The following is a 15,594-nucleotide window of genomic DNA, read 5'->3' on the forward strand; positions in this document are numbered from 1 at the left end:
TCACTGGATGCAATGGCAATAGGAAACATCATGGCTATGATTTTCACCATTGACCCTTTCTGCTCTTCCCCACAGTGAGACAGTGTGGGAGAACATGGCCAGGATGTGCGTGAAGACACGGAGGCTGGATGTGGCCAGGGTGTGCCTGGGGAATATGGGCCACGCACGGGGAGCCAGAGCCCTGCGGGAGGCTGCACAGGAGCCTGAACTGGATGCAAGAGTGGCAATGCTGGCCATACAGCTGGGAATGTTGGTACGTGGAGGTATCTGCATGGCGTACGGTAAAATAAGATCATAAAACATAGAAGCAGAATTAGGCCATTTGGCCCATCACCTCTGCTCCACCATTCGATTATAGCTGATCTGGTTTTCCTCTCAACCCCATTCTCCTGCCTTCACCCTGTAACCTTTGACATCCTTGCTAATTAAAATCCTAGCAATCTCCGCTTTAAAAGTAACCGATGATTTGGCCTCCTCAGCCACCTGTGGTACTGGATTCCACAGATTCACCATTCTCTAGCTAATGACATTTCTCTTTATCTCTACTCTAAAAAATCATCCTTTATACTGAGGCCGTGGGCCTTCTGGTCCTGGACTCTCCCATTACTGGAAACATCCTCTCCACATCCACTCTATGTAGGTCTTACATTATTGGGTAGATTTCATCAAATACATCATGTGTGTTCTCATCTAATATCTTAAGCTAGCCTTTTATTCAACAGGAGGTGCCTTGAAAAGCCATGCCCTGCGATTGTTTTGGTTGTACACGTCATTATGTACACCCCACATTTGCACGTGTGGAGACACTGTGCATATGGATTGTCTGATACAGAAAGGTCTAGGTTTATTAGTGTCACGTTTACCGAGGTACAATGAAAAGCTTTGTTTTGCATGCTATCCAAAGATCAGATAATACTATATATCAATACATCACGTCAAACTCAAGTACAATATATAAAACAAAGGGGGAGGTACAGAGTATAGCTTATAGTTCTCAGCATTGTAGCACATCAGTCCATATATCCTACAGGACCTTCCATAAGCTAGGCTACAGTCCGATTGGACTTTGAGATGAATCGGACAGTACCCTAGCTTTTGGATGGACCATTCAGAAGTCTGATAATAATGGGAGCAGGGAGAAGAAGGAATGACCAGGGTGGGACAAGTCTTTCATTATGTTGGCTGCTTTTATAAGGCAGCTATACTTCAACAAAAAATATTTATTTTCTTTCATGTAACTTTCCAGGAAGACGCCGAGAGACTTTACAGAAACTGTAAACGGTTTGACCTACTTACCAAATTTTACCAAGCCTCAGGACAGTGGCAGAAGGCGATAGAAAATGCTGAGACATTTGACAGAGTCCACCTCAGAACAACGTACTACAATTACGCCAAGCACTTAGAAGCTCTGGGCGATCAACACCTCGCACTCAGCCAGTAAGTGTACAAACAGACTGAGTGATCAGACGAGCTGGTAGGATCCAGAAAGAATGTCATAGCCTTTATATGTACGATCACATAGCTGAAACACTCTCTCATGAAGAGTAAGAGGACTGTTGTCAGTTAATCCTGTCACCTGTCAAATCTGTACAAACGTACAGTTCCTCATGTGTAGCTTTGGAGGGAATGATGGGATGGTGGTTAAGTTACTGCTCCGTCAGCCAGAGTTCTGGACTATTATCCGAAATCGAGTTGGAATCTTACAGTGGTAGCTGGAAAATGCATGCTTCAAGTAAATAACTAAAAAACGAACAATTTTTAAAAAGTACAGCAGGTGCGATAGGTATCCGTAACATTAAGCATGAAACTCGTTTGGTTAATGAAAACCCCCTCTGGGGGGAAATCTGGCGTCCTTTCCTGATCGGGCCCACATTTGTTTCCCAATTCACTACATGTCGTTGACCCAAATTCTCCCGTCTCTCGGGGCAATTCAGGTTGGACTAAATGTCAGCATTTCCAGTCATGTCCATGTCCTTCAAATGAATAAATAAGAGAGGCATCATGGAGCTTACACAGAGGAATAATTTTGATCTGGCTTGGGTTGTGGTTGCAAAATGCTTGACCAAATTTATTTCCATGTCCCACCAGTTATGAAAAGTCAGACACTCACCGTTTTGAGGTACCGAGGATGCTTCTGGAAGACCTGCAAGCACTCGAAGTGTACGTCAACAAAACAAAGGACAGGTGAGTGGTAGAGTGCAGGCCTGCATACAGAAACTCCTGGGGCCCACCGACCGTCTCTGGTACAGTGTGTAGAGTGTACATCAGGGATGGAAAAATACCATTCTTGTCTGGCTTGGATTTGAGCAGAGTGAGAGGCAACTTGATTAAAACAAATAAGATCTTGAGGGATTATGAACGGGTGGATGCGGAGAAGATCTTTCCGAGTGAAAAAATCTAGAACTGTATTGTAAAGGGAGATGAAGAAGTGAGATTACTGTCTTTGGCTGACAAAAGTGCTGAGAGACTATATGATTTGTTTTGAATTGGTAAGGTATCTTCTAGAATGAAAACAGAAGATGCTGGAAATCCTCTGCTGGTCAGGTAGCATCTGTGGAGAAAGAAACACTCAATGTTTCATCAGAAATATTAACTCACTATCCCTCTCCATGAATTCTGCCCAACCTGCTGAGTATTTCCATCACTTTCTGTTTAATTTCAGATTTCCAACATCTGCAGTATTTATTTCTCATTTCCGCCACGAAACAGGACATTCAGATCCTCCAAAGTAGACCTTTGTACTCTTTGACATTCTGGTTGATACTTCTTAATACTGATATCCTAGGAAATTATCCATCCCTGTCTTCATGTATTCATTATCATAACCTTATGTGGAAGAGAGATAGATAGAAATAGTATAGAATACCATTTATTGTCGTACAAAATTTTGTTCCTGCAGTCATAACATCAAAGAAAGAAAAAAAAACAAGACACACAATTAACACAATTTACATTAGCATCCACCGCAGTGAGTCTCCAAACACCTCCTCACTGTGACGAAAGGCAAAAGTCTTGTCTCTCCAGTGTCTTCTCTGTTCTTTATTCTTCTGCCGAGGCGACCTGGGCTCCCGATGTTAAAGCCCCCGGCGAGCGACGGTAGGTACCGCGGCCGTTAAAGCCGCGCCAGGCGATGTAAGGCCCTGCTCCGGGTCTTGATGTTAGGGCCCCCGGCGAGCGACGGTAAGTCCCGCGGCCGTTAAAGCCGTGCGGGCGATGTAAGGCCCTGTTCCGGGTCGTTTTGATCCCGCGATTTGGGCAGGCAAAAAGTTGCCGTTGCAGGAGCTCCGAAAAGCGGTCTCCCACCAGGGAACTGCGAGCTCCCGATGTTACCGTCCACCGGGCCTGGAGCCGGAGCCTCCGAAGCTCCAAAGTCGGGTCGCAGCCTCACGCCACCACAGCTCTCCACGCTCCGAAGTCGGCCAGCCACGTTGGTGAGTCCACAGGCTCCAAGACTGGAGCCCTCAGGTCGGTTCCAGTTGGAGGCCGCCGGCTCCACGATGTTAGGCCCAACGACAACAGAGACCCGACAGGGAAAAGGTCGGGTCCCCGTACAGGGAAGAGATTAAAAAGTTTAATTACGGTCCTGTTGCTGCCCTGACCTGCATTCCCTTAGAACAGTATCTGGTTTTGCTCCAATGTTATATAAAACAAAAAGTAGGTGCAGTAATAAGTCCTTTACGCCTTCTCTGCCTTTCCACAACATCATGGCAGATCTTTTAATGGCACTAACCCCCATATTCATTGATTCCCTTAATATCAAAAACTTTTATCAATTTGTCTTAAATATATCTGCGACTAATTCTCCACAGTTCTCTAGGGTAGAGGATTACAAAGATTTAATGCTCTCTGGGTGAAAATATTTATGCTCATCTCTGAAAAAGATACAAAGTGCTAGAGTAACTCAGCGGGTCAAGCAGCATCTCTGGAGGTCATGGATAGGTGACAATTCTTGTCGAGAACCTTCTTCAGACTCACCAGAACCTAAAATATCACCTATCCATGTTCTCCAGACATGCTGCCTGACCTGTTGAGATACTCCAGCGCTTTGTGTTTTTTCTTGTAAACCAGCATTTGCAATTTCCTGTTTCTACATTTTTCTGCTCACCTCGACTTGAATGGACATTACGACATTTTGAGGCTATTCTAGACCCCCCGAGCCAGGGAAATGATCACCCCTACATCCAATTTGGTCATTGTACTGGCAAGAGTTTTTGTTTGGAGTTTTTCAAAACGGAGAAGAAGCTTCAGATATTTTCACTGACTTCTGAGAATCACAAGTCGAGACTGATCCAGATAATGAAGGGGCAGCCAGGATGGCATGGAGTATCTTGAATCATTTCACCCAGAGCATAGAGAGAGCCATCTTAAAAAGTGAAAGGAGCACTCCACACCCAATACTACCCATCCACACTTACTGTCCATCAGGCCTTCCCTACACAAAAGAGGCCTGAAGTCCCACACCACCAGCTTCAGGAACAGCGACTTTCCCCTAACCATCAGGTTCTGGAACTGGCCTGCTCCCTCCTACCTAAGCAATGGAACTCTCCCCCCACCAAGGACATTTGCATTGTGTCTACATGCCTGTGATGCTGCTGCAAGCAAGATTTTCATTGTACCTGTTCCTCACCGATGTGCATCTGACAATAAACTTGACAATTCTGCTGGTCAATTGTTGTTGTGAAGAGCAGGTAGTCTCTTGCAATGTGGAGCCATGGCTTTAGTCGTGAATCTCCGTGGCCTTTGTGGTGAATCTTTTTTCTCTTGTTATTCACAGGAGCTTGTGGAAGTGGTGGGCCCAGTACTTGGAAAGTCAGGCAGACATGGACTCTGCTTTGAAATATTACGAGAAGTCACAAGACTACCTCTCTCTTGTCCGTGTTCATTGTTACCTTGGTAATATCCAAAAGGTAAGTGCTTTCTAATGTTGTCTGAGTGTCAAGAACAAGAAGACAAAGGGTTACGGTTAAGAGGAGAAGGATTTAATAGGAACCTGAGGGGCAGCTTTTCACACCAAGGGTGGTGGATATATGAAACGAGCTGCCAGAGGAGATAGTCGAGGCAGATACTATATAATAACATTTAAATGACACTTGGACAGATACATGGATAGGAAATGTTTAGAGTGACATGGGCCAAATGTGGGCAAGTGGGACTAGTGTTGATGGGGCATTTTGGCCTGCGTGCGCAAGTTGCTGTCTGACTCTAGGACCATATTAATAGCGTCTATTTCAAAGGTTTAATTAACACAGTGACCTTGCCAAGCAAACGGCAGGTTTTGATGGATTGTGCTTATTGTTTCCCAAGGCCTCTGAAATTGCCAATGAGACAGGGAACCAAGCGGCTTCCTATCACCTGGCTCGCCAGTACGAGGCTCGGGATGATGTCAAACAAGCCATTCACTTCTACACCCGTGCACAGGCTTATAACAACGCAATACGTCTCTGCAAGGTAAGCGCTGCACTGATCCCCGGGTCTTGTCTCTGCACTCCAAGGGCGGCACATCGCAGAGCGGTAGAGTTAATGCCTTACTGCGCCAGAGACCCCGGTTCGATCCTGACTAAGAGTACTCTCTATACGGAGTTTATACATTCTCCCGGTGACCATGGAGGTTTTCTTCGGGTGCTCCGGTTTCTTCCCACACTTCAAAGATATGCAGGTTTGTAGGTTAATTGTCTTCGGTAAAATTGTTCCTAGTGTATAGGATAGTGTTAGTGTACAGGGTGATCGCTGGTCGGTGCGGACTCAGACAGTCGAAGGGCCTGTTTCCGCGCTGTACTCTTTAAAGTCTAAAGCCAAACTTCTCACTTATATTAAGCAAAACTTAGTGTGCTGGAGTAACTCAGTGGATCAGGCAGCATATAGAGGGAATGGACAGTGGATGATCAGTCTGAAGGATTCATACACAAAATATCACCTGTCCATTCCCTCCACAGATGCTGCCTGACCCACTTGGTTACTCCAGCACTTGTGTTTTGTTCCAGATTCCAGCATCTGCAGTTCCTTGTGTCTCCAACTCATTTATCATCATTTTCTCCGAGGTCTGTAAATCCCTTAAAGTCTACCCAACCCAAGCCTCAGTGAACAATGGCTGGTGAATATATTTGACAGGGCAGCACTTCTGGTAGAGCAGCTGTCTCACAGTGCCAGAGATCTGGGTTTGATCCCGACCTTGGGTGCTGTCTGCATGGAGTTTGCACATTCTCCCTGTGACCGTGTGGATTTTCTCTGGGTTTCCTCCCACATCCCAACAACATGTGGGGTTTGTAGGTAAATTGCCCCCAGTTTATAGGGCAGCGTTTCTCAACCTTTCTGCCCTCGCGGAACACTTGAAATAATGTTCATGTCTCAGGGAACCCCTACATTAAAATTATTATATATCTTTATTAATCTCTTTCTTTCTCTTTCATAAACTTCTCGTTCATAAGGCAAACATAATATATTTTTCTGATAACTGGTTGAAGCAAAAAATAACTTGCGTTTTTCTCAAGTTTATTGACAATGCAAAAAAAACCCTGAATTCAAACTACTTGTACAAGAGACTAACAAAAATAAACATAAACATCCTTAAATTTAAAAAATTAATATAACATCCCTGAATGATGGGTAAAAATGACTAAATAACGTGGGTGAATGAGGGACTGTACCTGCACGCCAGGAATCCCGTGCTCGACCACCGGAGCCCGTAATGACCGCCGACCCCGACTTCCGCCTCTCCGACCTCCTCGTTAATAACCGCACCGACCTCCTCGACGGTCGCCGCCGCCAGGTGCATTTCGGATGCCTCCGCTCTGTCGACTCTGCCGGCCGCGTGTTCCGTTGACAAGGCTATGATCGCAGGCTCCGTCCATCCAGGCTCCGGCCACGGTTTCCGCCAGTGCCGCCCCGTTTCTTCGCGGCCTCCTGGAAGCCGTCTGCCGTCGGGGTTTATTTAAGTCGGTTTATTGAAGGCCTTCGCAGGTAGCCACAAAATGCTGGAGAAACTCAGCGGGTGAGGCAGCATCTATGGAGGAAGGAATTGGCGACGTTTCGAGTCGAAACATCGCTTTCAGACTGAAGGCCTTAACAGTGTGCACTGACAAAGACTCTGATTAGCATATTTATCACTATTTCTCTCAGAACTCCTAGCGTTCCGGGCAAACCCCGGTTGAGAAACGCTGGTACAGGGAATGGATGTGAAGGTGGGATAACATAGAACCAATGCAAACGGGAGATCGGTGCTCAGCATGGACTTGGTGGGCCGAAGGGCCTGTTTCCGTGCTGCCATGAATGGATTTGAAATTGTGTCTCTGAATCTAGCCTCTGTATCTAGATCACTCATCCAGTAAATCAACCTCGCAGCAGGACTTGATCATCCATGGAAAGAAATCATTCTTCAAAATGAGTCAATGCAACTTGAGAGTTTATACTTCCAGTAACATGAGTTAGTTCTGGCCACACTGAAGCAGATTGTCCTATTGGGATGGCTGTTATGAGAAAGGAATCGTTGGGGTTGTTCCTGCCCTTGGGACCGAGACACAAAGTATGACTCTGACGGTTGTAGACCACACTCCACTGACCAGGAGTGTAGTCTACAACCTGCTGGCACCTGGAACGTGGGGAAAAAATCATCTTGCTGGACACATCACAGACTACAAAATATTCACCAAAAGAGGAATAAACACAAGTTCCATACTTTCTAAATGCATTCAGTTTTTCTACACGAGCAAAGTACAGACATGTGTGAATCCGTTCTTGTTTAGGAAAGTGGTTTTGATGATCATCTGATGAATTTGTCCCTCCTGAGCTCCCCAGAGGACATGATGGAGGCAGCACGTTACTACGAGGAGAAAGGGGTCCAAATGGACCGGGCTGTGATGCTCTATCATAAGGTAAGCACCGTCCTTCTGTCCAGAATTCTAGTCTGTGTTTTTGGATAAAAGTACTTTCCTGATTCCTAATTCTCTCCTTTGGATGGAAAGGCCTTGATCAACCCCAGTTAGTCCTCCAGCTTCCAGTGGGAAAGGATGATGGTTCTGAGTCACCCATCCAAATCTTGTAGGTAAACTGAATCAAAGCTACAGCAAGATGGGTGGCACAGTGGCACAGCGCCAGAGACACGGGTTCAATCCTGACTACTGGTGCGAACTGTACGGAATTTGTATGTTTTACCTGCGACGGCGTAGGTTTTCTCTGGGAGCTCGGCTTTCCTTCCACACTCCAAAGACATACGGGTTTACAGGTTAATTGGCCTCTGTAAATTATAAATTGTCCCTAGTGTGTAGGATAGTGCTTGTGTATGGGGTGATCACTGGTCGGCATGGACTCGGTGGGCAGAAGGGCCTATTTCTGTGCTGTATCTCTAAAGTCTTACGCTACCCAGACCTTTCCAACTTGATTGTCTGTGAAAGGCATTGTGTTTACATGATAAGGCAATAGTTTAAAATCTATGTAGAAGATAGATAATGGTTGTTAATCTTTGGAGGGTTGTAAGTACTCAGCCATTGAATATATTCAAGAGTGATTGATTCTGGCAATCAGGGGACATCTGTGAATAAGATACGGCAGGAAAGAGAATTAGTTTTGATATTGAATAGCAGAGCAGCCGCCAATGGCTTTAGCTTCTGTTTCTTTTGTTCGTGTGATATGTAGAACAGTAGCATTGGGTGTTGCTGTACGTTCTTAAGTGAAATGGACCTTCCACCCAGTGAAAGCTCCAAAAGAGAGCATCTGGATAGAAAATAAAATCCTTCCCCCAATTCTTGCATTCATGTAAACACTACCCTTTTCATTGATTTAGTGCTTGAGGAGGATGCATCATGCAACCAATGAACATGATCAGGGTGATACTTTGGACAAACGTTCTATTCAAATGATCCTAAAGCACTGAGAGTAACTATTGTCCCCCTCGTGCTGAGGTTGGAGCCTCACTCTCTTCCCCCCCCCCCCCCCCCCCCCCCCCCCCCCCCCCCATGAGGCCGAGGCCTCACTAACGCTGCCTGTTTCCTTGCAGAGCGGCCACTTCTCCAAAGCCGTGGAGTTGGCCTTTGCTACGCAGCAGTTCGGTGCTCTGCAGCTCATTGCTGAGGAGTTGGATGAGAACTCCGACCCTGCCCTGTTGTCCCGCTGCTCGGACTTCTTCATTGAGCACAGCCAGTTCGAGAAGGCGGTGGAGTTGTTGGTCACTGCAAAGAAGGTAAGAATATTGTTACTCAGCTGCTCCTGGAGGTACCGAGGTCTAATCGGAGGCTCAGAGGGGATAGAGCCTTCTCTGTTGCTGCTCCAGCGCTCTGGAACACCCTGCCGTTGCACATCAGACAGGCCCCCTCACTGTCCATCTTCAAATCCAGTGTTAAAACACATTTGTACTACTCTCTGGCTTTTGACCATGCCTGAGACTTTGCTTCTGTTTTTATTGTTTTTAATGTTTCTTTATTTTACATGTCTTTTCCTACTATTTCTTTTGATTGTTATTATTGGTGTGTATTCACTTTTTTGTCAATAATTAGTGATGTACAGCACTTTGTTGCAACTATGATTGTTTTTAAAGTGCTCTATAAATAAAATTATTATTATTATTATTGTGCACGTTCTCCCTGTGACCACGTGGGTTTCCTCCGGGTGCTCCGGTTTCCTCCCATGTCCCAAAGACATGCGGGTTTGTAGGTTAATTGGCCTCTGTAAATTGCCCCTAGTGTGCAGAGAGTGGATGAGAAAGTGGGATAATAGCACTAGTGAAAGGGTGATTGGTGGTCGGCATAGGCCCGGTGGGCTGAAGGGCCTGTTTCCATGCTGTATCTTTAAAATGAAAATTTAACCTGCCCAGCGAGGGAGCCTCCAGTGTGGAGGTGTGCACTGATACACCTGTCTCTTGCTCCAGTATCACGAGGCCCTACAGCTCTGCCTGGAACAGAACCTGACAATCACCGAGGACATGGCGGAGAAAATGACGGTGTCGAAGGACTCCACGGGGCTGTCGGACGACTTCCGGCGGGAGCTACTGGAGCGCATCGCTGACTGTTGCCTGCGGCAGGGGAACTACCACCTGGCAACCAAGAAATACACACAGGCCGGCAACAAGGCCAAGGTGAGGGTGTGCCGCCTCTGCTACTGAGTCAGCTCCTCCCTTCGCAGAGGCAGAGCACACAGCACACAGTGGCAGCGCCTGTGTGAGCAACTCAAATAAACATACACAGGATAGTACAGCACAGCAACAGGCCCTTCGGCCCACAATGTCCGTGCCAAACATGGTGCCAAGTTGAAATAATCTTCACTGCCTGCACATGACCCATATTTCTCCATTCCCTGCATATCCAGATACCTATCTAAAAGCCTCTTAATTGCCATTATTTGATCTGCGTCCACCGCCACTCTCGGCAGCGTGTTCCAGGCACTCACCACCCTGTGTAACAAACTTACCCTGCACATCTCCTTTAAACTTCACCCCTCTCATCTTTAAAGCTATGCCCTCTAATATTTCACCTTTCCTCCCTGGGAAAAAGATTTTGACTTTCCAATAGGAAAGAACTGCAGATGCTGGTTTAAATTGAAGGTAGACACAAAATGCTGGAGTAAGTCAGCGGGACAGGCAGCATCTCTGGAGAGAAGGAATGGGTGACGTTTCGAGTCAAGACCTTTCCTCAGACTGGATTGTAATCAAGTATAGTCTCTGCTGCATGCAACAAAAAGCTTTTAACTACCTCGGTACACACGACAATAAGACTTTTTTGTGTACCTTCGATTTTCCAGCATCTGCAGTTCCTTCTTAAACAATAAGACTTGAGACTCTTCTTCAGTCTGCCTGTCCCGCTGAGTTACTCCAGCATTTTGTGTCTACTTTCTGACTTTCTAACCTATCTAAGCCTCTCATAATTTTATAAACTTTCAGCAGGTCTCCGCTCAGCCTCCCATCGCTCCAGAGAAATCAATCCATATTTGACAACCTCATATAGCTAATACCCGCTTATCCAGCCAGCATTCTTTTAAACATCTTCTGCATCCTCCAAAGCCTCCACATCCTTCCTATAATGGGGCGACCAGAGCTACACACAATATTACAAATGCAGCCTTACCAAAGTTCTAAAAAGCTGCACCACTCTTATACTCAATGCCCTGACCTGTCTTTGCCACTTTAAGGGAGCTGTGGACTTGGATCCATCATCTTTTATGATCTGATTTGGTTACAGTTCTTTACTGCACCCTTCCCCTCTCTCTTCATCAAATATCATTGAACTACTCACTCAGGAGGCACTGCAGTTTTTTTCTGTACCCAAAATCCCAGCTCCCTGCTCTTCCCACATTCGCTGTTTACTCCACTCAGTACAATAAGATTGGCACGGTCATTGAAAGGTTCACTTTTTCTCTTCCTAACACAAACACACACAGAGAGTAACACACACACAGAGTAACACACACACAGAGTAACACACAGACACACACGGACAAAGAGAGAGACATAAATGCTGGCGTAAACACACACGCGCACACACACTCAGGCATACACTCTGACATATAGAGACACACACAAAGGCACGAGTAAAACGTAATCTGCTCTCTTCCAGGCAATGAGGGCACTGCTGAAATCAGGAGACACAGAAAAGATTGTCTTCTTCACTGGAGTATCTCGTCAAAGGGAGATTTACATAATGGCAGCAAATTACCTGCAGTCGTTAGACTGGCGGAGAGATCCAGAAATCATGAAAAATATCATCAGCTTCTACACCAAGGGTCGGTCGCTGGACTTGCTGGCTGGGTTTTACGATGCTTGTGCACAGGTGTGTACATTCAGTATTGGTAGAGTCGGCTCAGAGTCGGGGTACCACCAGCACCTAAACATCAGCTAGTATAACAACTCTCCTCCAAACGAGAATTCTTATTGCAGATTCAATCTACCAGATGTGGAGGCATCAATGGGGAGTGTAGCAGAAGAACCAGATTGAGTGGAGAGTTAATGTACCAGAGGGGGGGGGGGGAGGGGGGGGGGAGGCTTCAGACAAGTGCCTGCACCAGTGGAAGGGGCTTTGGTGGAAATTCCATGCAGTAGAGGGCTTGATGGGCTGAATGGACACTTGGCCTTCTTGTTCTAGTTCCGTTGGGATGATGTGGACTTACTTCCCCCATGACACTGGGATAATATGTGCCAGTTCTTCTCATTTCTGCTCTTGTTTGTGTGTGTCAGGTGGAGGTGGATGAGTACCAGAACTATGAGAAAGCGCTGGGGGCGCTGACTGAAGCCTACAAGTGCCTGACCAAAGCCAAAATGCGGAACCAAGGAGAGCAGGAGGAGCGGCTGGAGCAGCTACAGAACAAGCTGACCACAGTGAAGAAATTTGTGCAGGTCAGAAGGTGAGTACGTGCATCGTTACACTTCATGCTACTGTTGGCCATGACAACACTTCATGTGTCATCACCCTTTCATGCATGGTCTGTAATCTTAACCTGAATCATTATATGTGAATCACAATTGAAAATGACCAATGCAGTTTAGTTTAGCAACATGACCTCAGCCCACCAAGCCCACACCAACCATCGATCACCCGTTCACATTAGTTCAATGTTATCACATGTTTTCATCCACTCCCTATGCGTTAGGGGAAGTTTTCTTTTACTGAGGCTAATTAACCTACAAATTCCATCTTAAAATTCGCCGATGACACACCACCATTGTTGGACGAATTCCATGTAATGATGAGTCAGTGTATAGGCAGGAGATCGATCGACTGATCGAATGGTGCCAGAACAACAACCTTGTTCTCAATGTCAGTAAAACCAAGGAGCTGATTGTTGACTTTTGGAGAGCAAGGTTGAGGATCCACAAACCTGTCTTCATCAGTGGGTCTGTGGTGGACAGAGTCAACAACTTCAAGTTCCTGGGCCCGCATATCTCTGAAGATCTGTCCTGGACTCAGTGCGTTGATGCAATGCTGAAGAAAGCCCATCAATGCCTCTACTTCCGTAGAAGATTGAGGAGATTTGGTATATCCATGAATACTCTCTTGAACTACTACAGGTGCACGGTAGAGAGCATATCACAACCTAGTTTGGCAACTCCAACGCCCAGGAACAATGCAGATTACAAAAAGTGATGAACATTGCCCAATCCATCACAGGTAGTGACCTCCCCACCATCAAAGGGATCTTCAGGAGTTGCTGCCTCAAAAAGGCGGCTAACACCATCAGAGACCCACACCACCCCCGCCACATTCTCATTTCACTCCTGCCATCAGGAGGACACTACAGGAGTCTGATAACTAACATCCATGTTTAGGAACAGCTTCTTCCCAACAACCACAGGCTATTGAACACTACAAACACCAACTGAACGTCAAACTGTGAACTATAAATTAAGGATGTCAGGCTTTGTTTTGCACTATTAGGTTTATATTTATTGAACTTTTGTTTGTTTATTATGTTATCTATTGAGTACTGTGGTTGCAGGCTTGTTATGCTGCCTGCCTCAAGTTAAAATCTCATTGTTCCTTTTCAGTACATGTGACAATTAAATACCCTTGATTCTTGAATTGGCACACCTTTGGGAAGTGGGAGGAAACCCACAGGGTCACAGGGGGAATGTGCAAACTCCACAAAGACAGCACCGGAGATCAGGATCAAACCTGGGTCTCTGGCGCTGTGAGGCAGCAGCTCTACCCGCTACACCACTGAGCCGCCCAAATCCTGGAGCATTTCCAGTAAATCTTGTAATTGTATATAAGTGTTGGCCATAATGCCCCCAGTGTGTCAGCTACATGAATTATTAACCATGAGGTTGCCCTAGGCTCTATGAAGAAGACCCGAAAGAAGCTTTGAAGCAATGTCAGATTCTGCTGGAGGAGTCCGACCTGGACCAAGCTGTGAGGAGCGGTGATGTCTATGCGCTCCTGGTAGAACATCACGCACAGCAGGGCAATTATGAGGTGGTGAGTACACGGGCAAGTCAGGGGGTAGAGTGGCGTTTCCATCTCACGGCACGTGAGAACAGTGGGAGTAAAGGACAACTTGACTGGAGCCCATGGGAGAGTTCGGTGGGAGGCTGAGAGGATGGTTGGGAAGTGATATTAATACTTTATAAGTCTTCAGGCGGAAAGAATTGCAGCCTGCTGAGGCAGCAGAATAAATGCACTACCTGAAATAGGTGGTGGAAGCAGATAATATCACAACACTTAAGAAGCATTTGGAGATGAACGTGAATAGCCAAAGCATAGAAGGCTGTGGACCTAATGTTTAGATTATTATTGCCATGTGTACCGAGCTAGTGAAAAGCTTTGTTTTGCATGTTATCCAATTAGATCAGATAATATTATAAACACATACAGTCAAGTCAAACTCAAGTACAATGGATAGAGCAAAGGGGAAGATACAGAGTGCAGAGTATAGTCAATGTGGAATATTGAACATGTGGTCAATGGATCAGTGTGTGCAGTACAATGGATGGCAAGGATAACAAGGGCCTGCCTCTGAGTGTACAACTTCCGACTCCCCTGGTCAGGATAATGATTCTCTGTGAGTTTATTCAGCAGAGTGGTTCAGCCTGCACACAATCTGTTTGACATGGTGATTGTCAGTGAGTGGTTGAGATTAGCCCAGGAGCTGAGACAGAGTTGCTTCTGGCCAGGACGATACACTGAATGGGATGGGGGGCTTTCAAGCAGAGAGCGGGCACTAGGTGGGCTTGTGACAGTGATGGAGAGATGGGCAGAAGCACCGTGGCTGTTCGTGCATGATTTGGTGCTGCTGTGTTCCTGCCCCAGTGCTAACGTGTGTGGCTGTTACAGGCCTACAAGTATATGGAGGAGATGGCAGCCAAACTTCCCTCTGGCAACGTGGGCTTCTACATCAACCAACAAGTGACTGAAGCCATTTACAAGGCAGTGGGTGCTCCACTAAAGATCATTGGGGTGCAAAGGGCTCGGCACAGCAGTGGGGAAGATGGAGGCGAGGTGGAGGAGGAGGTTGCTGAGGAGCCTTACAACGATCCTGAGGACTGATCGTATGTTTGAGCACATTTCATCTTTGTACTGAGCTGTTGCAACCGCCTTGGACATACGAACCGTGGTGCAACTCCGGTAAACCGGCCCCGCCGTGGGTGGATCTACACCGAACGTGGCTCTCTCTGCTTCTGTGACACTGTGCCGTTAGCCCACACTACAGGAGCCTTGCCTCTGGGTCACATGGTGCAGCTATCTATTAAATCATACAGCATTGCATTGGGTTTATCACTGCAAGGCTGGCAGGTGCTGTGAGGGCGTGCGTCTCTTGTCGGCTGGGAGAACCATGCCTCTGCTCGTCTCTGCCCATAAGCTTGAGAGTGATCAGTAACTGATGGCAGCGGCCAGGCACAACCCTGCTCCACACTGCAACCTGCTGGCCACTCTTGGTAACCCGGCCAGCGAAACCCACAGACGCCCAGCGGGCAGGGACTGCTCCTGTTAAATATTTGTGACCGACTCGAAACCAAAGTTTATAGTTTCAAATGATCCTCAACTCTGTTCTTATCAGATTTATTATATATAGTGTGTGCTAAAGTAGTTTAAAGTAAATTATTTAACATGTTTTATTAATATTTAATATTCAGATATGTAATGTCATTTTTACCACTTCCTGGAACAAATAAATCATACC

At 46.3% G+C, this 15,594-nt stretch overlaps 1 protein-coding gene across 3 annotated transcripts in view; it reads left to right on the forward strand.

The window, feature by feature from the left end:
* The window catches only part of ift140 (intraflagellar transport 140 homolog (Chlamydomonas)), a 76,939-nt gene extending 61,355 nt beyond the window's left edge, over window positions 1-15,584 (forward strand). For all 3 annotated transcript variants that reach the window (XM_055651464.1, XM_055651462.1, XM_055651463.1), the window contains exons 19-30: window positions 76-253; window positions 1,247-1,437; window positions 2,089-2,184; window positions 4,775-4,907; window positions 5,305-5,448; window positions 7,740-7,868; window positions 8,990-9,172; window positions 9,857-10,063; window positions 11,538-11,750; window positions 12,155-12,321; window positions 13,751-13,892; window positions 14,748-15,584. In XM_055651464.1, the coding sequence (XP_055507439.1) occupies window positions 76-253; window positions 1,247-1,437; window positions 2,089-2,184; window positions 4,775-4,907; window positions 5,305-5,448; window positions 7,740-7,868; window positions 8,990-9,172; window positions 9,857-10,063; window positions 11,538-11,750; window positions 12,155-12,321; window positions 13,751-13,892; window positions 14,748-14,960 (1,996 nt within the window). In that variant the 3' untranslated portion in view covers window positions 14,961-15,584. The remainder of the gene's footprint in view (window positions 1-75; window positions 254-1,246; window positions 1,438-2,088; window positions 2,185-4,774; window positions 4,908-5,304; window positions 5,449-7,739; window positions 7,869-8,989; window positions 9,173-9,856; window positions 10,064-11,537; window positions 11,751-12,154; window positions 12,322-13,750; window positions 13,893-14,747) is intronic.
* Window positions 15,585-15,594: the final 10 nt, after the last annotated feature.

This window comes from Leucoraja erinacea, chromosome 20, assembly GCF_028641065.1.
Source record: "Leucoraja erinacea ecotype New England chromosome 20, Leri_hhj_1, whole genome shotgun sequence".
Classification (NCBI taxonomy): Eukaryota; Metazoa; Chordata; class Chondrichthyes; order Rajiformes; family Rajidae; genus Leucoraja; species Leucoraja erinaceus.